At 37.1% G+C, this 24,464-nt stretch overlaps 1 protein-coding gene across 1 annotated transcript; it reads left to right on the plus strand.

The window, feature by feature from the left end:
• The first annotated feature begins 3,255 nt into the window (after positions 1 to 3,255).
• On the plus strand, positions 3,256 to 23,655 carry CCT8 (chaperonin containing TCP1 subunit 8). The gene is made up of 15 exons (XM_036745718.1): positions 3,256 to 3,441; positions 6,094 to 6,184; positions 6,972 to 7,051; positions 7,882 to 8,031; positions 14,101 to 14,281; positions 15,766 to 15,827; positions 16,718 to 16,855; positions 17,676 to 17,854; positions 21,595 to 21,661; positions 21,733 to 21,820; positions 21,911 to 22,026; positions 22,341 to 22,412; positions 22,498 to 22,662; positions 22,910 to 23,029; positions 23,494 to 23,655. The coding sequence occupies exons 1-15, from the start codon at positions 3,382 to 3,384 to the stop codon at positions 23,569 to 23,571; spliced, it is 1,647 nt and encodes a 548-aa protein (XP_036601613.1). The 5' UTR covers positions 3,256 to 3,381; the 3' UTR covers positions 23,572 to 23,655.
• The last annotated feature ends 809 nt before the right edge of the window (positions 23,656 to 24,464 follow it).

The following is a 24,464-nucleotide window of genomic DNA, read 5'->3' on the forward strand; positions in this document are numbered from 1 at the left end:
GAACTCCACAATCAGGGTATACTATACTTTTCAGTCTTATACAACACCTATGTCCTGCCCCCAAACTCAACCCTTATAAATTCTATCAATTACTTAACCAGTAACCATTTATTAAGGACCTAGGTATGTGCTAATCATTGTGCAAACATGCAGGGAATACAGACAAAAATGAAACAATCACTGTCCTCGGTTGCCACACCTTAAAGTCTCTGCCTCTACAACAGCTCTCATATCCAGCCCTTTAGCCCCTTCTCTCTGGTCATTGCTTCTTTACTAGATTGTTGTAACAGCCTCCTAATTAGTTGCTGTGTCCTACTTCAATCCAGTATACAAACTGCTGCCAAAGTAATTTTCCTTAACTATAGATTAGGTCACATGATTCCTATACTCAACAAATGCGAAGGAATATTCCCTCTCTGGAAATAAAATTATGTGAGTGTCAGAGATACATAAGAGCCATAAGAGGTCTGTCCCACTGGCAACCAGGAGTTGGTAGTAGTGTCCCCTGAAGCAGGTAGTGGCTGTCCCATGCCAAGACCACCTCTCTTTTTACTATTAGAAGATACCCTATTTTCTAGAGCTAAGGCCCAGCAAGCAAGCCATGCCCTGAGCTTGGCATAACAACAATCCTTTGTGCTCACCCTCTGGATGAACATGGCCACAGCAAAATCCCAGAATTGTTTCACACCAGCACCAGGTGGTTTCTGAGCTTGAACAAGAACCTGTAGCACCTGTGTTCTGGTCATGAAGTCCTGCTATGAATCAAACTTCTCTCCTTGTTGCTGTTACCCCTCCATCGTCAGGGTTACAGCTCACGGGGTAGCCATTGGTATAAGTATTTAGATTTGTCCACGCTAAAGGGGTCTCTAGCTAAGGCGGGGGTGGGGTGTTTAATTTCTGTCCTCCAACAGAATAAAGAAAGCTTTTTGCTTATAACCACTGTAAGCTCTTTGGTTTTCTTTTATTTTTTAGAGTTAACTGTGATTTTGATAACCTGTGTGAGCTCTTTGGTTTTGTTTTTTTTTAAGAGTTAAAATAAGTTGCAGAGCTGTTGTGGCTCTTTGGTTATTTCATCAGGGTTGATATGACTGATGACAGATAGTGTCTGCCTTGAGAACTGAGAGACACATCAAGGAAAAACCAGACACTGTAATGAAAAGTTTCTTAGCTTAGGATCCGTGAACATGTTTTTAACATTTTTATAATTATATATTAATATAATAATAACCTTCATAACCCTATGTATTTCATTTTATTCTGTGCATTTTCTTCCATGAAGGAAGAAAAGAATTTCCAGTACCCAGGGAACTATGATTGTATTCTTTGGCCACAAGTGTTCTCTTAGGTTGAGAGCTCATTCTCCCTAGGGACCTTGTTTATTGTGCAACAGGAGACTATTTACCAGTTCAAGATTTTTCTGTTTGGTTTTTTGGGGGGCAGGGCAATTGGGGTTAAGTGACTTGCCCAAGATCACACAGCTAGTACATGTGTCAAGTGTCTGAGGCCAAATTTGAACTCAGGTCCTACCTGATTCCAAGGCGGGTGCTCTACTCACTGCACCACCTAGCTGCCCCTCAAGATTTTTCTGTAGCTGTCCCTGCTATACTTGTTTAGTAAATACTCTAAAAGCTAATTAACTGTGGCTGATACCCTACAGGGAGCACACAGGTGGGAGCTAGTGAGCCACTGTACTATCAGCTTAACCCTTAATAGCTTTAAAGCTATGCCTGGAACTCTGAGAAGCAGTCAGAAATCCTCTGGGGACCTGGCTCACCAACAGAATTGGGGAAAGTAGGCCTACGAGGAGGTGCTATTTATACATACAAGTATTTATTTTATCCTATTAAAAGGTAAGCTCCTTGTAGAGTTTTATTCTTTGTATTTGTTTCCCTATTCTGTTGCACAATATCTGGCATATAGTAAGTGCTTAATATGTGCCTCATTAATGATGGATTAATTGAAAGAATTCACAATCTAACTAGAAACAATGGACATACAAGTATATGCAAAATAGATACAAGGTAATTTTGGAAGGAAAACACCAGCAGATCTCATGTAGAAAGTGGCATATGAGGAACCTAGGGATTCTAAAAGGCAGAGGTTTAGGGGACAACTGGCATAGTTATCAGCCAGTACAATGGAGGACTGTCCTGTATGAAAAACATTATAAAGGTCAATTTGGCTGAAACATAGTGTGTGTGAAGAGCAATGAAACTGGAAAAGTAGCTTAGAGAGGGATTGTGAAAGACTTTAAATGCTAGGTGATAGAAAGCCAGACTTCAAGTTAGGAAGATCAGAGTTCAAATTCTGCCTCAGTCACTCACTTAGCTGTGTGACCCCCTTGACACTTGACCTCTTTCAGGCAGTTTCCTGATCTGTAAAAATAGGCATAATAATCGTACCTATCTTACAAGGTTGTTGTAACATATGTAAAACACTTAGTAAACCTTAAATATTACATAAATAATAGCTATTATTATTATGCCAAACAGAAAATTTATATTTGATCCTTGAGATAACAGGGTTAGGGAATTCCTTAAGTTTACTGACCAGGGAAGTGTCAAGGTTAGATCTGCACTTTTGGGGGAAAAAAACCTATTTGGCGGTTTATCTCAAACGGAGCGGAGAGAGATGAAACAGCAGCAGGGATGGGGCGGGGTCTGCGCCGCAGGGAATGGAGACCCCCCCCCCACCCCCACCCCGGACGGCGGGTGGCTACCTGCGGGGAGACAAGGGACGGGCGGGACAGGTCTGGGAAGTAGAAGTGCCAAGGTCTGACAGCGAACCGGATCTGCTGGGTCAATGACGGTGGAAGATTTCAGAGGTTTCAGACCTGGGTGACCGAGTAGGGAAATTCGGGACAGGGGAAAGATAGTAAGGTCTGTTTGAGCTGCGTGAGATGCGCCCCCTGTGATGGACGCGAGCTCAGGAGGCGGAGGAGGCCGGAGCGTGGAGACGGTCATTAAATCACGGGGAGACGATGACGTCACCGAGAATGCGGGGGAGGGGGCGGGAGAGAGAGGAATCCTAGGACAAAGCTTTGGGATACACGACCCACAACCGGTCACTGCCGGTCCCCATATCCCAACCTGGGAGAGGCTAGAAAGGAGAAGGGTGCTCTAGGCCCTCCGGTATGCGCCGCGGCCGGGTCCCGCGGCCGGAGCTTCTTTCTGCCGCGGAGACCGCGCAGACCACGCCCAGAACCCGAGCGCGTCTGGGCCAGGGGGAGGGGCTCCGGCCGGGGACGAAAGAGAGGAAGTGACAGACGTCGGAGGGAAGGGGCGTGGGCTATTGCGCGCGCAGCCTTCCCAGCGGGCAGTGCGTGCTTTCTCCGGTGTGTTCGGTGTCTTGCCCGTTGTGATCCATAGTTATCATCTAGCTATGGCTCTCCACGTTCCCAAGGCTCCGGGCTTCGCCCAAATGCTGAAAGAAGGAGCCAAAGTAAGTGAATGAGAGGAGATTGGCGGGAGAAGAGGTTGGCTCGGTGCGGGCCACTGTGGTGACCTGATGTGGGTGGGCGCCTCTACAGGCCGGGCCGCTAGGAAGGAGAAGGTTCCAGAAGTGTGGGGGGGTGCGGGGCGGGGGGCGCAGAGGACCCACGCGCCGTGCCCCGAGGCCTGGGCTCGCGATTGTCGCCTGGTGCCGCCAGACCAGGGAGCCCCAGAGCTTTGGAAGAGGGTCACGTGCTTCGGGGGCACCACCCTAGACACGCGTTCGCTCCGCTTCTCTCTACAGAAGCTCACCCTAACCCCGGACGAGTTCATTTCCCAGCTGAACCTGTTTAGTAGTGGAATGGGAAAGTCTTTGGAGGATGTGGATCGAGGGATGATATTATGAGCGAAAGAAATAACATTTATTTAAGCACCTACTGTACTAACGGGTACGGCTGTAGATTAAAAAAAGATAAGAACGGGTCCTTGTCAAGGTGCTTCTAGTCTTAAAGGGCCCTAGAGCTATAATCCTGTATTCACGCCAGTTAGTATGAGGGAGAAACAAAAGAGTTCATTAGGAGGTTCGTGTGGGCGGGCTTGCTTCGCTTCAGGTGCTGTGTTGAATGGAGGTATCATGGGAGGCGGGGTACAGGGGATGGAACCCTGTTCTTTACAGAGTCGGGACCAGGGTATAAATCTCTCTAATGATGTTTATTTACCGTCTCTGAGCTTGACCTCGACTTACTTATTTGTAAAATGAGGTGTTGTACTAGGTGATCTCTGATGTCACTTCCAGCCCTAGATCTATGATCCTGAACACCTCTCTGACTTTAATAGCTTCCATGGCTGCCAGCATACGATGACATTATCTCATTTGAGCCTCATATCACCTCTGTGAAGTGGGTACTACAGGTATTATTTTACCTATAAGAAAACTGTGGCTCAGATTAAGTGACATTTTCCATGGTCTCACCTAGTAAATGTCTTAAGACTTAAACCAAAGTCTTGCCTACCTAGTTCCGAAATTATTTGAGTCTATAATTTTTACTTCCCTTTCTTCTGGAAGATTAGAATTAGCTTTACCTAGCCAGACTGTGGTCATGGTCCAAAGACCTGGTCTTTCGTGTAATTTCAGAGATACAGGTAGGAGATTCTTTTATTATAACATTGCGATGGCCTCTCTTATATTTTTACCATTTTTATTGACTAAGCGTGCTTATGCTGAATTACTCATCTGGATATATAATTTTGCCAGCAGAGTGAAAGAATATTTTGAGAGTTGAGGTTTTGAATGGGAATATAGGGGCAACTAGGTGCTGTGGTGAGTAGAGCATGGGCACTGGGGTCTGGAGGTCCTGAGTTCAAATCCAGTCCCAGACGCTTGACACACTTACTAGCTGTGTGACCTTGGGCAAGTCACTTAACCCCAACTGCCCTGCCTTTCCCCCTCCAAAAAAAAAAATAAATAAATAAATTGAATGGGAATATAAAGTAACAGCTAAATGGTTTGAGAAGTCTGAGATCTTGCAAGCTTAGCATGGAGATTTATAATTCATTCCAGGTGCTTGTTTGAAAACTTTGTTCCTAGTAGAAACTTAAGAAATTTTTCTGTATAAATTACGTAGTCATCTAGAAAATAAGTTTGCATGAAGAACTCAACCATATGTATGATAAAATAACTTACTCTCTTCCACCTAATTAAATATTAAGTACCGATTATGAGGGGCAATATGCAAAGTATTGTAGTTAATAGAGAACACTAATTGCCTTCACAATCAAGAACACTTGGGTTTAAGACCATGACGTATTCTGGCTTTGGCACCTAACTTGCAACAAAGAGATTTAGAGAACTGCCTGGGACACTGAGGGGTTAAGTGACTTGCCCAGGGTCACAATCTGGATTAATAGGAGTTTCTCAGACCTTGAGTTCAAATCCTGCCCTACATGCTTAGTAGACATGTGACTATGAGGAAAATGACTAAAATTCTTTGAGCCTCAGCTACTTATCTATAATACTAGGATAATCTATAACATGGTTACTTTTAGTATCTATCTCACAGGGTTGTTGTCAAAATAAAGTAAGATAATGATGTTTTTCATGTTGTGAGGCTATTAATATATATGAAGTACTATGCTAGATTCTAGGGTTACAGAAATTAAAAAAAGAATAGTCCCTGCCCCAAAGAACTAAGTCCAGTAGTTTTGAGCAGTAGTATTTATGTGTTAATAGCAAAGTTGGCATTCAGTATCACTCAGAAATAGCATCTATTATATAGAATGTCCCTATATTCTGAATCAAATTTTGAAGTTCCTCTAAATCTTGGGAGAATATTTGATATTCATAGTAAAGGGAAAGTTTTGGATCTGACGATGCCTGTGGAATTGAAATAACATGACTTAAATTAACAAATTACTATCCTACATTTTTCACTGCCTTTTGAGAAAGAAGCAGCATGTTTTGATCTCTAAAATGACCTATAATTCTAAAAAATCAATATCCTTTATGTTCAGGATGCTCATGGAGGGAACATTTGTTACGTACAAGATGGGGGGGAGGAGCGGTATACAAAAATTGATAAAGTACACTTTTTCTGTTTCACAAGTTCTTGTCTTACTGATTAAATTTATCAGCTGTATAATTTTAACTCTTTTTCTTTTAAAGCATTATTCAGGATTAGAGGAAGCTGTGTATAGGAATATACAGGCATGTAAGGAGCTTGCCCAGACTACCCGTACAGCATATGGACCAAATGGTAATTCTAAATTTATCATATGAGTCACTAATAGTTACTGCCTATTGTTTTAAGATTGATTTTATGGTTAAGATTAGATATTTCTTACAAATTTGTTGCTATGAAAAAAATTAATTTAAAAATGTTAAAACAGTATGTAAGAGATTTGGGGTATGGACCCAGAATTGAAATAGCAGAGGTCAATGTCACTAATTTTCTTAATAAGAACATTTTTAATAACTCTTGACCTTATTTTTGTTATGCAAGTTATATCTAAGAAGAACTATTTCCTGGATTACTGGTAGAAGGAAGATAAAAAGCGAATGGGACACAAGCTTTACCCTCATAGATTCCATTCCTCAATTTTCTGTAATGAAAAGATCAGTGAATTTAAGAGACTTGATTTCTGGTGTTGTTGCCTCCCTCCCCTCACTCTTCATATACCCCACCCCCGCACCCCCTAAGAGTTTGACCTTGGGCAAATTTTATCTCTAGACCTCAGTTTCCTTATCTCTGAAATGAAATGGATAGATTTGATGATCTCTGAGGTGCTTTTCAGACAATAAATATAGAAATTCAGAGGTGGGAGGGGTTACTTTTGCCTGTGGTAGACTGAGAAGGTTTTATAGAAGAGGTATAGAGTGAGCTATCCTTCAAGGATTTGAGGGTCATGTGAAGCTATATAAAGAAGTAAGCAATTGAAAATGTATGCTTTATGGGTATCTGAGGAAGATAATACTTTTGGGGGGTGTTCTAGTTTGTAAACCTTAAAGGGATATAGAAATGTGAATTGTTTTGTTATTTTTAGGAATGAACAAAATGGTTATCAATCATCTGGAGAAGCTGTTTGTGACAAATGATGCAGCTACTATTTTAAGAGAGCTAGAAGTAAGTAACTATGGATTCTTTGCTAGAATAAATAATTTTTAAAAACTTGTTCAAGAAATAACTTTTTACTTCAGATTAGTATTATGGAGGATTTTCAGTGAACATAGCAGCTGTGCAGAAAGAAAGATGTATTTTAGGGATTTATTTCACTCAGATTTTATTCCATTAATACCAGTAAAGTATGCTTAATTTAGCTAGCATTTCCAGAGAATGATGTATTGTAGATCTGGAATTATCTAAATAACTGATCACCTCTTCAAGAATTACTGTTTATTTTAAGCATTTTCTTGGAAGTCTTTTCAAAATTAAATGCTTCCCTGACTTTATTATGTTCATAGCTGAACTTTTTCTTCTAGATGTCTTAGGATTGTCATTCTGAACATTAGTTATTGTGCCTGTTGTATAAAATACAGTGACATGCTTGGGCTTTAGGGTATCATTTGTGTAAGGCTTTTCCCCCTAGTTTGATGTGCTTTTTTTAATTTTAAGAATCCTGTTTTCTGCCTTGTCTCTTGTCGCTGTTTTTGTGAGAGTGTCACTTGAGCAGTTTTGCTCAGTTCTGCAATTTTCAGTAGTAATGATGGATGGGTGATGTTATTCTTAAAATAGTCTTGCCTGTTTGTATTAAAAATAAAGTATAAAACTGTAGAAAAAGAGTGGTGCTAACTCTCCCATAGGAAGATTGAACATTAAGCCTTATCCTTATTAATGTAATAACTTTAAAGAAATGAAAGAAAAAAAGATATATACTTAAAGCATATTGGAAAATTTAGTCAGTGTTCCAAGGAAAAAGTATCAACTTTTCAATTAAAATTCATATATACGAATAGGTACAGCATCCTGCTGCAAAAATGATTGTAATGGCTTCTCACATGCAAGAGCAAGAAGTTGGAGATGGCACAAATTTTGTCCTTGTATTTGCTGGAGCACTTCTAGAGTTAGCTGAAGAACTCCTGAGAATTGGCCTGTCTGTTTCAGAGGCAAGTATTTCATTTTATAATTTGCTCTCAATTGAAATATGTTTTTAAAACAGGATCAGTAAGCATCTGTCTGTCCACGTAAATCATTTCCTCCTTCATTTTCATGAGGACCTAAAACTTTTATTATTTGTTACCAGTTGTAATGCAGTATAGGCTATACATGTTATTGATTTTCTGTATATGTTGCCTTTTTGTTTTCATTTTTTTAAAATTAGAAACTTAGTCATCAACAAAAAATGTCTATTTCCATATATAAAGATCCAAAAGAGGTATGCTTATGAAGCTGAATCTATAGTGTATTTAAAGTGTACATTAGTTTTAACATGCTAGCATTAGGCATCATCTTTACTATGTATGTCTGCTTCTGAACTGCTTTGAACTGCTTTTTGCTCTTGTCTGTATATTTTTGTTTTTCATTGATTTTTTTTTTGTATCACTTTCACGACTTCCCACAACATTCCCTTGTAACAAATATGTCAAGCAAAACAAATTTGCGTCGTACTGGTCACACCTGAAAATGTTTGTCTCATTCTTCACCCACTCTTCCAGGTGGTGGGAAGTATGCTTAGTCATCAGTCTTTGGGATTGTGAATGTTCATTGCATTGAGCAGATAAGTCTTTCAGAATTATCCTTCACAGTGTTGTATTCACAGTATAAGTTATTCTTCTGGTCCTGCTCATTTCACTTAGCAATTCATACAGTTCTTCACAAGTTTCTCTGAATCCATCCCTTTTCATAAGTTCTTACATTGTAATAATAATCTATTACGTTTCATGTACTGTAATTATTCAAGCATTCCCCAATCGATGGGCAGCCACTATGATTCTACTTCTTTGTTATGACAGAAAGCGCTGCTGTAAATATTTTTGTACACAGGGGTCTTTTTTCTCTGTCTTTTATCTCTGGAGTATAAGCCCTAATGGCATTATTGCTGGCTCAAAGAGCAGGTACAGTTTTTAGTGACTTTGGGATATAATTACAAATTGTTTTCCAGAATGTTTGGACCAATTCACAGGTTCACTAATATCGAACACATCAGCATATCTGTCTTCCCGTAGACCTCAGACAATTGTCATTTTCATTTTTTTTCATCATTATTAATCTAATAGGTATGTGATAGAAACTCAATTTTTTTTAATGTGCTTTACTCTTATTGTTAATGATTTGGAGAATTTTTTCTTTTGAGAACTGCTTATTAATTTTCTTTGACCATTTTTCTATTGGGGAAATGATTCTTTTTCCCTTTTTTTTATTTTTTTTTTTTTTTTTTGCGGGTTGGCGGGGGAGGCCAGGCAGTTGGGGTTAAGTGACTTGCCCAAGGTCACACAACTAGTGTATGTCAAGAATCTGAGGTTTGATTTGAACTCAGATCCTTCTGATGCCAGGGCCAGTGTTGTATTCACTGTTCCACCTAGCTGCCCTGATTATTTTTCTTCATATTTGTATTACTTCACCAATTGTTACCTTTATCAGAGAATTAGAAGGGGAAAATGCCACAAAATTCTGATTTCATTGATCTTGTTTGTGCAAAAGCCTTTCAAATATATGTAATCAAAATTGTCCAATTTATCTTCCCATAATCTCTTATCTCCTGTTTGATCAAGAACGCTTCCTCTATTCCACAGTTGGGAAAGGTATCTCCCTCCCTGTGCCTCTAATGCCTTTATGAGGTAATCTTTTACATTTGCGTTGTGTATCCATTTGGAGAATATTGTGCTGTATGGTGAGGTGTGGTCTAAGCTTAATTTCTACCAAACTGCTTTCCAGTTTTTATCCATCAGTTTTTGTTGAATGAGTCTTTACCCTGGTTGATATAATTGGATTTATTGAACATTATGCTATAATCCAACCTCAACTGGGCCATCAGTACATTAAGGCACTCTTTTATTTCTCTATAGAAGATTCCCTATTTCATACCCCCTAGAAGCTATTCCAAACCTTTTCTTCCTTCCATAAGATCCTCAATACTATTCCTTCTGCTTACCCTCATTTAAGGTCCTTACCTCTAACTGGGGGAAGAAGAAACCATTCAATATGAATATATTCCCTCTTCACCCATTCTATTTATCTCAAAACCCCTTCTATTTTCTCCAGTATCTGAAAAATTGGTAGTCCTCTCCAAGTTCCATCTGATGCATGAAATTTTTGCTTATCTCCTCTCCTCAAATTACTAATGCCGTCTTCCAGACTTCTTTTGAATATATGTATTTACTCATTTTTGTAGTTGCTGTATATGCTTTTTGTCTCTAGCAGAGTAGGCACTTAATAAATAGTGGAATAAAAAAAATGGGGTATACAATTAACTCCTGTTTTTGATAAACTTTTTTCAGGAATAATGAAACATGGCATTATATAAAACTTTTATAACACAGATGTAGTAATGATAATCCCATCATTTAGATGGGAGAAAAATCAGAAGATTAAAGAAAACTTTCAAATTAATATTAATGCAAAAATATAATGAATTGAATAATATGTTTAGCAGAGAAGGTATAGCCAAATATTAAGAAAATTATTCATCATGATAAGGTTGGTGTTATACCCAGAATGTAGGATTGGTTCAATATTAGAAAAATTGTAGATATGACTGTATTAATAACAAAATCATGTTATCAGTAGATGTAGAATGAGCTTCTAACAAGATGCCATGCCCATTTGTTTAAAACAAAGATAGAGATATATAAAGAAGATATTATAAAGAACAGTACGTAATATCTATCTAAAACCATCAACCAGAATTATCTGCAATAGAAAAACATTAGGGGTTTTTCCAATAACATCAGAGGTAAAGGAATACTATCTTTCAACAGTAAGTGTTTCCACACACTGTAGAACAGAAAAAAGCATAATAAATGAAACTGTGCATCTTTGTTATATAGAGCTTGTTTTTCCTTTATAGATAAAAATCTGTCCTGCTTGAGATTCTTTTTGGCCTTCCTTCTGTTACTTTCCTCCAAAAGAAAAAACAAAACCTTTGTAAATCAAACTGCATGATCAAACAATATAAATTCCCACATTGGCCATATCCATAAAAATGTCTCATTCTGCACAAGAATGTTAATTACCAATACTGTTATTTGATAGAGTTTTAGAAATGGTAGCTATAGCAGTATGACAAAAGAAAGAAATTAAAGGAATAGTAATAGAAAACACAATTATCGCTTTTTCAGATGATGACAATTTATGAGAAACCCTACCTAGAGTTGGCTAAAAAGTTATCAACTTTAGTTCTTTAGAGTATAAAGGGTATAAGAATACAACTACAAAAATCACCAGTGCTTCTTCATATTAACAAATTTGATTCAGAGTGACCAAAAAAAATTCTATTCAAAATAACTCTAGTAAGATTCTCACAGGAATTTTATTAATATAATGACAAAATGCTTCTTACAAAAATAAAGGAACATTTAAATAATCAGAGAAATTAATCTCTCATGGTAGCACCATGTTACACATAATAAAAATGGCAGTACTACGTAATTTACAGGTTAAGTGTGATATCAGCCAAACTCCCAAAAGTAATGTTGTACAAAATTTTTAAAATAATATAATTCATTTAGAGGAACAATTGGCCAAAAATCTCAGGGGAAGTAATGAATATACATGAAAAGGAGAGGAGCTTCATAATACCAGAACTACACTCCAAGTGGAAAAGTTGATCAATAAAAGAGATAAGCTACACAGAACTAAGCAATTGAACATTGTAGCATAATGATCAATAAATCCAATGATACCAGCCCAGGGTAAAGACCACTATTCAACAAAAACTGATGGGCAAACTGGAAAGCAGTTAGGCAGAAATTAGGTTTAGACTACATCTCACAATACACCACAATATTCTCCAAATGAATACACAACTCAAATGTAAAAGATTACCTCGTAAAGACATGAGAGGCATTTCCTTCAGCATTTTCAGAGGATGTAGTAAGGCAGGACTAACTTTGGCCAGAGCAGCTGTAAGACAAGGGGCAAAGGACTGTGTAGAGTTGAAATGGCTAACCTTTGTGTTGAAGTTGACTGAAGTCAAAAATTAGTGAAAGTGTTTAAAGAAATGAATTGCTTTCCAAGAACTGGTTTGGTACTCAAGAAGGTTAGTAAAAGAGAAGAAATGTATTCAATGTTAGCCTTCTATAATTAATTCTCCTTTCTTCCACTAGTCTAGATCCTAATCACTAGTTCTTATAGTTTCTTTCCTTTTGATTCTCTTTTACAATCTACTCTCCAAAGTTTGCTTTGCTTGTAACTATTTCTTCCCTGTCCTCATGTTGTTTTGTAGAATTTAATTTCTATACCAAACTCTGACCCTCTTTTGCCTAGTTGAGATGAAAGTGAGATTCATGGGGAACACCCTATCTCCTTCTCCATGTTTGTATGGTCTTACCAAGAGCTCCAATTATAAAAGTTTCTTCCTCGTTTCATCACTTTTTCCCACTTTTCTTTTTTTATCTTAAAACAGACAACATGGAACCAAGCCATCCCCAGATCCTTTTGTTTGTCTTACTTATCTGACTCTGTTCCCTTGAAGAAATTAGCATTCTGAATAACACATTTCTTTTCCCATATTTAGAATGTTAGCACCTTATCATTTAAGTCCTTTTTGGTTGCTCAGAATGTATTTACATTTCAGAAAGTTTTCTCTTGTAGCTGATGTTGTCAGGTCAAAGATTCTGCCCAGCTTAGGTCTAGATGCTTGAAAGTAGCCTACTATGTTAAAAGTCTGGTTGTTGGGTTTTTATTTTTTACTCTAAACTTTTACTTCACTTGATAAAATGTAATTCCTGATTACAAGCTTTTATCTTTTGGAGTGTCATTTCTCTCTCTCCTTTGTAGAAGTCGCTTGTATGATCCTTGGTGTTTGAATTCTTTATTTCTGGTTGCTTTCAGGATTATATTGTTTAATTTAGAAGCTCTGGATTTTGATTGACGATCATTTTGTTGTTTTAAGAGGTGACCAGTGGATTTTTTTCTATTTTTACTTTATTCTCTGGTTCTAATAGATTTGGACAGTTTTCTTTTCATGATTTATCGAAATATGTTGTTAAGGGGTTTTTTTTGTTTGTTTGTTCATGTTTTCTAAGTACAAATCTTAAAACTTCCTTGACTTGTTTTCCAGATCACTTGTTTTTGATGGCAGATAATTACATTTCTTCCAGTCTTATGACTTTGTTCTAATATTTATTTTTGTCTCATAGAGGATTGAGTTCTAGGTTTGGGTTTTTTTCCACATTATTGACTAAGGTTTTTCACCTTTTATTCTAAACTATTCTCCGTCCATTTTTCCCCCCGTGGATTTCTTTTTGCTTCATTTCTTCCTGGTACTGTTGGCCTTGTGGTCAAGCCATTCTTTTCTCTGAGGTGCTGTTTGAACTTGTTTTGAAATTACTGACTTTTTCCAATTTACTCTTGGTTTCTCTTAATTCATAGTTTTTCTTTATTATGTTAAGCATTTTGTTTTGTGGACTAATGTATTTAGCCTCGTTTTCTTGATTGGAAATAGATACTGGGGTCAGATTCCACTCCCTTCCCTACTCTTAGATGGTGTTGGCAGGCCCTTGCCTGGGTCCTGTCTCCTCTGACCTAGATACCATTGCCTCTGCTGTTCTGAGACTGTGAGGCCCTGCCCCCCCTCCCCAAAAATCTACAAGCATGCAGGTACAGCTTAGTCTCCTGGTGATTTAATTCAGATTTTGGCCTTAGTCCCTTCTTGCTCAATTTAGAACCTGGATTTGGCTTTGTCCCCTGCTGTGACCTTAGGAAGCCCTAAATAGGTGTTTTCACCTTGTGGCCGGCCAGCAGACCTATTCCAAGTCCTCAGGTGCTGTGCTTAATAAAATCACACCTTACAAATGAAACCTTTTTGAGAACATTTTCTCCCAATAATGTTTTCTTGTACACAGTTGTTTCTTCTGCTCTGGCTTCAGCATGGCTATTTTGTGGAGTGATCTAGCACCTGGCATATATTAGAACATCAAAATAACAAATTAAATCAAAAACAAATCACAGTAACAATTTAAAATCACAGGTTCATTTATTTTTTGGAAAGATAATTATTGTCCTTCATATTTTAGGTCATAGAAGGTTATGAAATAGCTTGCAGAAAAGCTCATGAAATTCTTCCTGATTTGGTATGTTGTTCTGCAAAAAATCTTAGAGATGTTGATGAAGTAACATCTCTGCTTCAAACCTCCATTATGAGCAAGCAGTATGGAAATGAAGTCTTTTTGGCAAAACTTATTGCCCAGGCATGTGGTAAGTAAATTTTAATAAACTCACATAGCCCCTTTCCTCCAAAAGTTCAGTATCTTATGGTTTGGTTTGGTTGTTAAAATCGAGAGTGAGGTGATGATTTCGAGCAACTTGCAAACAGTAGTAGAGTATATACATACGTGTGTACATACATACATGTATACGTGTGTGTGTATCTTTATATGCTTGAACTAATAGGAAAGGGGATGACTAAAGGGGAAAAACATTCAAATGACTGAGTGTCCTGGAATGAGTGTTAGATGGGAGACAGGAATCAATTCTTTTCTCTCAGTCTTAGTTCCCTCATGCATCTCTCGTGAGCAATTCACTGCAGTAAGAATCTTTTTATACCCTTAGACCTGTGGTGTCAAACTAAAATAGAAATTGGGGTCTCTGAACCAGAATCCCTGTGGGGCAGCATAGTGACTTAGTTTTAAAATGTAATACTATCGGCTGTATTTTATTTGTTTTAAATATTTCCCACTTATGGACTCAGGCAAAAGGCCACGTGTGGCCTTGAGTCCACTGGTTCCCCACCCCTGTTCTAGACAGTTTGTTAGGCCTATAGAGCTAAAAAAAGGGATAGTCTTAGTTTACCTTCCTACCTTTCCTTCCTAGTTAGCCAGAAGATTCTTTCTGTGTTTTTGTAACTTCTTGTGTTCTTTTGCTATGTGATGAAACAGGAGTAAAAAAGCTCTATGGTGGTGTAGTGAATTACTCCTTAATAAAATCACACTTGAAGCCATTTCAAGAATATTTTCTTCCAATGATGTTTTCTTGTCTACAGCTGTTTCCATAGCAACCATCTCAACCATCTGTTCTCTTTATAGACTGCCTTATTTTAAAAAGACCAGATATTCTATTTTTTGTGGATGGTTTTAGGGACTTTAAAGGGTAATTTTGATTATAGTTTTTGTTTTGTTGTCTGCTGTTGTTTTGCTGACTTGAGAACCTAACCCCTTTTCTTTTAAAGCTTTCACAGCCTGGCCCAAACCTATCTTTGCCGCCTCATTGGACATTATTCTCCTTCCTACACTCTGATCTAGCCAAACTGGCCTTCTCTATGCATCTCATGCATGACACTATCTTCTGTCTCCATGCCCTCACAGTGAATCGCTCACTGGAATGTGCTTCCTCCTTGCCTGCCTTACAGAGTCCAGCTCTTCCTTTAAGACACAGCTCAAGCTCCATCTTCTACATGAAGCCTTCTCTTATTCCTCCTCTCAGAGTTGCCTAGTGCCTTCTCTCCCAAACTCTACTTTGTGTATTTTTGCATTTATTCATTTTGCATTTGTACTGTATATGTTTGTTTATATATATACTTGTCTCCCTCATCTCTCAGTCCTCCCTCATCTCACTCAATCCCTGTGAGTAAGGATTGTTTCGTTCTTTGAACTTGTACCTCCATCATGCCTTGCACATAGTGGGGTGCTTAATAAATACTTGTTGATTGATTGATTTGACTGATGATTTTATTTCTTCAACAGTATCTATTTTTCCTGATTCTGGTCACTTCAATGTTGATAATATCAGAGTGTGTAAAATTCTGGTAAGTTACGAAAGTCATTTACTTCATTTTAATTTAGTAAGAACATTTTGTCGAATATTACTTTTAACTTTGGGCATAGGAAAACCAATTTTAAACTTTTTTTTTTAAACCAAAATAGCCTTTATGAGATTCTCCACCTGAGATTATGATAACCCGAATAGCATAGTAGAGAGGTACCACTAATCTTGGTGTCACACTTGTATACAAGTCCCAATTGTTATTTGGCTATTGCCTTCTAACATTTGGCTATTTTTAGATTGCAGAGATTCTAGCCTTTAATTCAAAATATGATAATTTTATATCTCTCCATTTTTGGATGGCCATAAGTTTGTTGTTTTTAAACACGTTTTTTGATTCATACATTAAAAATCATGTTTTTATTTTTTGTAATGTTTGTTGGACAAAACCAGCAAATTGATCCAGAATGCAGCTGAAGTTGGCATCTCACCATAATAGAACAGTACTTGTCTGGGTTCTAAAAGTCCATGCCAGTGGAGTGTAAGCTCTGATAGTCTTCCAGATTGGAAGGGGACTGTATCGGACATCTTAAGGTTAGACTAGCTAAATTCAGAGAGCTTTATCACTAGATTCACTGTGGAGTAATAAATTACTTTCATTTAAAATAGCAACTCTTCTGGGTCATAGAAGATGATCGATCTGTATCTTTGAGGGAGAGTACCACACCAGTTTAAATCAAGTTTATTGAAGCTTTATCTATTGAATGCACTGGAACTGCATTAAACAGTGTTTTGAGGCAGAGGGCATTCTGATTATTTACTTCGTTTGGGTCCTAGCTAATTATGTTTTACTATATTTGTTCATGTTTTTAAAGAGTAGATTTAGTTATCCCACGTATAGACATATGGTCTCAAGATATTTTTCTTTCGCAGGGCTCTGGCATCCATGCCTCTTCGGTATTGCATGGTATGGTTTTTAAGAAAGAAACTGAAGGTGATGTAACTTCAGTGAAAGATGCTAAAATAGCAGTGTATTCTTGTCCTTTTGATGGCATGATAACTGAAACTAAGGTAAGTAGATTTCAATTTAGGAATTAATGGTCTCAAAGATGCAGTTATGAGATAACATACTCACTTTCTAAAGTCACAGACAGAATATTAATTTCAAAAACTGGGTGCAATCTTTTAGAGGCAGCTAGATTCCATACTCCTGAAGCTGGAGTCCGGAAGACCTGAATTAAAATCCTGCCTCAGGCAGGTAATAACTTTGTGAACCTGGGCAAGTCACTCTTTCTGACCCAGTTTCCTTATCTGTAAAGTGGGGATAATAGCATCTACTTCACAGGTTATTGTGGGGATCGAATGAGAGGTTTGTAAAGTGCTTTCTACATAGTAGGCGCTTATATAGTATATAGGTTCAAATTACAACCTTTACACTTTGGAACTTAGGAAAAGGATAATAAACAATTGTGTTCTTAAGGGGGCATGACTTGATTAATATAACTGTTTGTTAGTTTTGTGTGGGTAGCATTTCCTTGAAAAGAATAGTATACAATAATATACAATAAAACCTATAAACTTGGAGGGCTGGAGGGTGCATACTTACTCCCTCTGCTGCAAAGTTTGAGCAGTAATCTTGGATTCCTTCACAGGAGTTCTAGAGGTCCTGTGGTCTTGAGAATCTATAAAATTCTTAAGAATTATTTAGCCCATGAGATAGAAGTTTGAGGGACACAGAAGAGGTCTTTTTGTGCAACTTTTTCTTCTATATTATAACAGATGTGGAGGGGAAAGAACCAAGTTGTGTTTCAGAATGTACAAATAAATTACATATCTAATAAAATATTTTAAATTCTTTTTTCATACTTTAAATAAAATTTCATCTTGACAGGGAACAGTACTGATAAAGACTGCAGAAGAACTAATGAAATTTAGCAAAGGAGAAGAAAATCTTATGGATTCACAAGTTAAGGCTATTGCTGATTCTGGTGCAAATGTAATCGTGACAGGTGGCAGAGTTGCAGATATGGCTCTTCATTATGCTAACAAATACAATATAATGTTGGTCAGGTAAGAACTGAATGCCTTTTTATATTTTTTTAAGAAGGGTCACTTGCATATTCTTTGCAAAAGTCTTAATAACAAGTATATTTAGGGTGTGTATGAAACCAGTGATCACCAACTGATTCTTACCAATATCCTTCTATAAATCCTCACAGAAGATCTACCCAAGCTTGAAATCTACCTCTCGAACAGCTGTCCTTAAGCTTTTGAGTCTCAGGACCCCTTTATACTCTTATAAATTGAGCCCTCTCCCCCAGTGAGCTTTTGCTATTAATATTTACCATATTAGAAATTAAAATGTCTTGGTATTATTAGGTAATTAGTTTTTACCTTGTGGACCCCTTGAAAGGAAATCAGGGACTCTTCTTACCACCCCCATTCCCACCCCTCCCAGTTTTTGAGAGCTACTGAAATAGGGTACCAGCATAATTTAGGCTGTCTTCTTATCCCCCTCCTTGTCCCATGAACCATCCAGCTCCTTTACCCCATTTTCTGATCATAAATTTCCATGGTGTTATATTTAATATATTTTCTTACACAGAAGCCATTGTTGATAATATGATAACAGCCAATTTATGCCCTCTAAATCTCAAAACTTGGGAGTTTTGATTTCTTAATTGTGGTATTACATGATTTGTAGCCATATAGCATAATCTGAAGAATATTGATGGTTTTTTGTAGCATTCTCTGTCAGAAAACAGCTTGGAATCATTTAAAGTCATGTAGTTTCCCAAATGGAATCCAGATCTATTAATTTCTGGTCCAGCTTAATGCCCACGCTCCCCTGGGCGCTATACCCAGTCTGGCTGTTCACACCTCTTGGATGAAATAGAAGTCACCAATCCTAATCCTCCTGTTGTGATGGGAGGACTACCAGACCTTAGCATCTAAATTGACACCATGTCTTAAGGTCTTCTGAGCAGTCAGTCATCTGATCTACCGACACACTCTAAAGACTTGGGCTTTGACGTTCACCTTGTTGCTGTACCCTAAGGATTTCTACGCCTTTTCGTATGCCCTGAAACTGAACTATCTTGTATATTATGCCCCGCCCCCTGCACCCCAATTTGAGTGAGTTCCTATGCCCTTTTAATTTGCATTAATAAATGTTTTTTCATTTATTCATCTGCAGTGCCTGTTCAAGCTATGGAATAGTTTAGTGGATTGCCCATCATATGCATGCAGTAGTCTAGTCAATAGGCATATTCCTCTCAGTATGGCCAAAAAAAAATTTACAAAATTGTTACCCTGTAGATACCCACTTATGTACATTAGGTGGAAAGGGGAGTAGTGTACAAATAACTATTACTAAGTAATTTTCACATTATATTGGAACCTTCTAAACAGCAGTGAATTTCAGGAAAGCCTTATAATTTTCCAGATGATTTAGGTAATTTTATAAAATAGAACTTCTTTTCCCCACTTAGCTGAGTCAACAGAAAATCCTCTGTAATCCTAATTAAAACTAGTTTCAACTAAAAAGATTGAAATTAGACCAAATGGGATTGTGGAACTGATAGTAATGATGAAATTCTGACATATCTTTAATTTTTGTTCATTTGTTGTCCTTCTAGTTCTGTGTATGAAAGCTTGACTGCCTATGGGTTGTGACTGAGTGTTTTTTAAGTAAAGTTGTCTCACATAAATATTATCAGATTTTTTAAAAAAAACTCAAAGCCAAAAAAAACCATAATTTTTTCTTAGCTCATGGGCTATACAAAAATAAGCAGCTAGCTGGATTTGGCAGTTGGTCAGTTTTCTGAATTGGTGTTGCCCTTGGCTTCTATCTATCCCTACTTAACAGGTAAATAGATAAAAAGTGTCAAGGCAATTTCTGGGATCATTTGGTCTCCTTGTTAAACTTAACAGGAAATTGTGATGTTCTTTGTTGGTGTCCTTTCATTATTTTTCTGCTTTTTGAATAGAAATTGAAGCTGTAGTAATTCCATGCAGTGTCTTCTCATCTTTAGCCTTGTAATGTGGTATTGATTTTGACTTTTGCTCTAACATGATGATAGCTTGCGTACACACTACTGGTTTGGAAACAATTCCCCCACTGTTGTTTCCTGTCTGTTGAGTTACAAGTATTCAGCTGTGGGTTTTCTGAGATGCTTTTTGATGTTTGCTCACCAAACTGCCAAAAGTCTATGGAGAGAAGGCTATAATTGCTCAAATCTTATTTTTCATCAGTCCTAAATGAAGCAAGAAAAAATGAAGTTGCAGTTAAATGGGGGTTTTCCCTGGAAAAGCAAATAATGAATCTGAGAAAATGGGACTACCACTTCCCTAGTGCTAAGCAATATCTTTTTTAGCGTAGCTTAAAATTACATTAGCTTTCTTTGGCTCCCATATCACAGGGTCGTTTCATATATTGAGCTTATACCCTGCTAAAAATGACCAGATCTTTTTTAAACAAACTTTCAAAACTCCCTGTCCCTGCCATTTTGTATTTTGGAACCCAAGTAAAACTTTGCATGTAACCTTATTAAATTTCATCTTACTCATTTCAGATCTCACCTCAGCTTTATATAGTATATGAATTTTATTTACAGGGTTCAGTACTACAACTAGGTTGATGAACAAGGATCTTATATTTAGAGTACCAGTAGTTAAATTCAGTGTCTGAAAATTGTGAGTTTTAGCACCCTTTGTTCAGCTTTTTTTCCATTGCTCTGCCACCCTCACCGAAGAAATAGAAATTTGTACAAGACTAAGAATAATTCATAGATTTCCATGGCAAAATATTTCTTCACGAAGTGGCAAACATCCCATCAGTGAATTACCTTTATGCCTAACTAGGCTGGTCTTAGGATGGTCAGCAAAAATATTACTTTATATGGCTTACATATTTGAAGCCTTCCTAGCTTAGGACTTGCCTTAGTTGAATTAAAGCTTATACTTTTCTGATATATAGGCTTTGACAACTCAAATAAGCATACCTTTAGAGATAGAACTTACATGGAAGATTGAGAAATTTTGTGATTTACATCTTTAGTGTTTCCACATTTCCCCTTTCTCATTGTTTTTGATGCACAGAAGTGTGCATACTCTTCCAAATCTAGAGCAAGTAGGCCCTGTTTGAACACAAGTTCCTTTTACACTGAACTTTACTTTTTCTTGCTGCTGCATGACAACTTCAGAAGGAAAAATAATTCTGGGAAGGTTTAACAGAAAGAGCACTAGACAGGTCCGAAGACCTGGTTTGAGTCCCAGCTATTATACCTCTGAACTTTGGACAAGTCACTACTTTAGTTTTTCACATGTAAAATAGGGGCTAATAATTGCACTACTTAGAGGGTTGTTGTGAAGAACACAATTTGTAAATCTTGACATATGAGCATGCCCTGACAGCGAAGGCATATGTACAGATCACTTTTCATTGGAGCTAAAAGGTTCCTTGGATATCACTCCAACATCCTTCCTCCATCTTACAGATGAGGAAACGAAGAACTTGTTTATTACGATTTGTCGAAGGTCATATAGTATATGCCAGATCTGGAATTTGAACACAGGCTCTTTGATTCTGAAACCCAATTTCCCCCCTTTCTAACCATGACAGATCAGTGAAATAAATACTATAAACTGAAGGACACCAGAAAATTCTACCATTAGAGTTTCATTGCAAAATATTTCAGGGGGAGATATGTGGTAGAAAATTGTAGTTTCATGTACAGTCTATAAGCCATATCTATTTTTATGTGTATGTTAACACAGTGAGTTACAAGTTTGTTTTGTTGTTTTAAAAGGTTGAATACAAAATGGGATCTCCGAAGACTTTGTAAAACTGTTGGTGCTGTTGCCCTTCCTAGACTGGTAAGTTGAATTAAGTTCATGTTTGGAATGTTTTTATTACTTTGATTACATTAGTAAAATTCTTTTTCCAGACTCCCCCTGTACTTGAAGAAATGGGCCATTGTGACAGTGTTTATTTATCAGAGGTTGGAGACACACAAGTGGTTGTTTTTAAGCATGGTAAGTATGCCTTTGAGGAATAATTGCTTCTGGTTGACAGTGTTTTCTCACTTACCTTTTAAAAAAAAAACCACCTTTCAATTCTTACAGAAAAGGAAGATGGTGCCATTTCTACTATAGTACTTCGAGGTTCTACAGATAATCTAATGGATGACATAGAAAGGGCAGTAGATGATGGTGTTAATACTTTCAAAGTCCTCACAAGGGTATGTGAAAACAAGCTTTCTTGGTGAAATTTAGTTTAAGAGAAATATTTTTAATATGTAGTAAATCTTTTTCATGTCTTGGTATCTCTAAAACCCTATAAATACTCTTCTGAAATATACTAACATTATCTTATTTCTAATCATATACCACCCCTTCACCCTGCCCCCCCATGCAATAGCTTCGAAGTTCTCTTTTTAAGTTGGACAACCTGGGGCACTGTAATAGTTGTGTTTTTATAGAAATGAAGCTTTCGACTTTATTCCAGATATCAAACTACTACAAATTTGAATTCTTAGTATGTCCTTTATTATAGGATAAGCGTCTTGTGCCTGGAGGTGGAGCAACAGAAATTGAATTGGCCAAACGGATCACATCTTACGGAGAGGTATACCAATTAATCTGTTGTTTATTTCCACTTGGGTGGAAATATTTAAAAAATTAAAATACAAAGACATTTTATTTTGTTTTAGACATGTCCTGGACTTGAACAATATGCCATCAAGAAATTTGCAGAAGCATTTGAAGCTATTCCCCGGGCATTGGCAGAAAATTCTGGAGTTAAGGCTAATGAAGTGATCTCTAAACTTTATGCAGTACATCAAGAAGGAAACAAAAATGTTGGATTAGATATTGAGGTTGGAGAACAACTTTTTTTTTTTTTTAGCATTCACATGACTAATGAAGACTTAGTGTTATAAAATTGTAGTATATTTAATTTTTCAGTTGGCTCCACTAAGATACTTAAGAATCCAGATTTCACTGCTTAAGAATTAGCGAACCCTTTGACATTTGACAACCCTTACTTTTGTGGCTTATAATTTGCATTTGGGTGTATACATGTTAAGAAATAAAAATATATATAGTTTTGTGTTTTATTGGCAGGCTGAAACTGCTGCAGTAAAGGATGTATTGGAATCTGGCATTCTAGATACTTACCTTGGAAAATATTGGGCTATCAAGTTGGCTACTAATGCTGCAGTTACTGTACTAAGAGTTGATCAGGTGAGATGGAAAAAATAAAATTCTAGTAATTGAAAAACTAATATTCTAAATTGAGTACCTCCCCCTCAGATTTTAATAGTGTTTTCTGTAACTATTGAAATATGATTATGTATACTTCAACTAATTTAAGTGAAGAAATTTGAAAGATGTGATGTCATTATTAGACAGCCTAAGAGAAAAAGAGCTCAAGATAGGTGAGGAGGTAAGAGTACTGAGATTATCTAGGATACTGCAAAGACCTTGCAATCAAAGTCTGAACTTTGAGAACAAGTGCTCCAGATGCTATAGCAGGTTTTGCTGGGATTGAAGGTGACTGAACCTACCACAGTTAATTATTTGTGGTAACATAAAATTGGGAAGAAATAATCTTTAAAGTATCTCACTTTATCTGATTTTATATACAGTTGAGTTTCCACATGAAAACTGGAGTCATTAAAAGATTTTCTTCTACTTTTTTAAAATAGATAATCATGGCAAGACCAGCTGGTGGGCCAAAACCTCCAACAGGAAAAAAGGATTGGGACGATGATCAAAACGAATGAACAGGTTAACTGAACATCTCAAGTTAAAAGATCCTGTTTGTATTCAAAGATGATAAAATAAATACTGTCAAATTTTTATGGCCAGTATTGTTCCATGTTTGTTCCTTTATTGGGGGTGGGGGGGAAGGGTGATTCTGACCATTTTTTAAAACTGGTATCAGTTTTCTGATGGATTGAGGATTTTCAGCATTAAATCAGTTCTCGTTTGCTTCTCATGGTATTTTACTGATGAGGAAAACTGTGATTCCAAGAAAAGAAGTTAAGTAACTTTATTAAGTGGTAGAGATATGAGCTTACCAGGGTTCCGATGGTCTCATAACTTTAGTTTAGAGATTAGGAGTTTAGAATTACCTTATTTTACAAAAGTGAAGATTTAAAGTAATTTGTGCACTTGCAAGACTGTTTTAGAAACAAAATCCATAGCAATTGCTATTTTAAAAGGTAAGTTTTTTGTTTTTCTTTTTTTAGGCCCTTTAAATGTTGGATTTTTTAGTAATTCCTAAAGTCCTAACTACATGCAAGGCCCAAGTAAGTGACTTGACTAAGTATCGGATCCAAGGTTATTCTGTGTCCAAATTAAGAGATCTTTCTATTGTCATTCTTTCAGGTTGGAAGTATATAATAGATGATGTGGAAAATGACTGCATATATGTTGGTTGGTGTTTTTAAAAACAGCAAACAGCCAGCTTAAACACCTCCACTTTGCAGTTTATGTCTCTGGAAGGTTCTTCCCCAGGGTGACATCTTATTAGTTCTGTTAGACTATAAGGTCCCTTGAAAAGATCTGCTTGTTGACTGAAGTATATGAATTATTTAAATGTAAGTTAAAGAGAAACTAGATTTAATGCCTATATAATAATGTATGGTCTTTTGGGCTCCTCTTTAAGCATTTC

Source organism: Trichosurus vulpecula, chromosome 2 (assembly GCF_011100635.1).
Source record: "Trichosurus vulpecula isolate mTriVul1 chromosome 2, mTriVul1.pri, whole genome shotgun sequence".
Classification (NCBI taxonomy): domain Eukaryota; kingdom Metazoa; phylum Chordata; class Mammalia; order Diprotodontia; family Phalangeridae; genus Trichosurus; species Trichosurus vulpecula.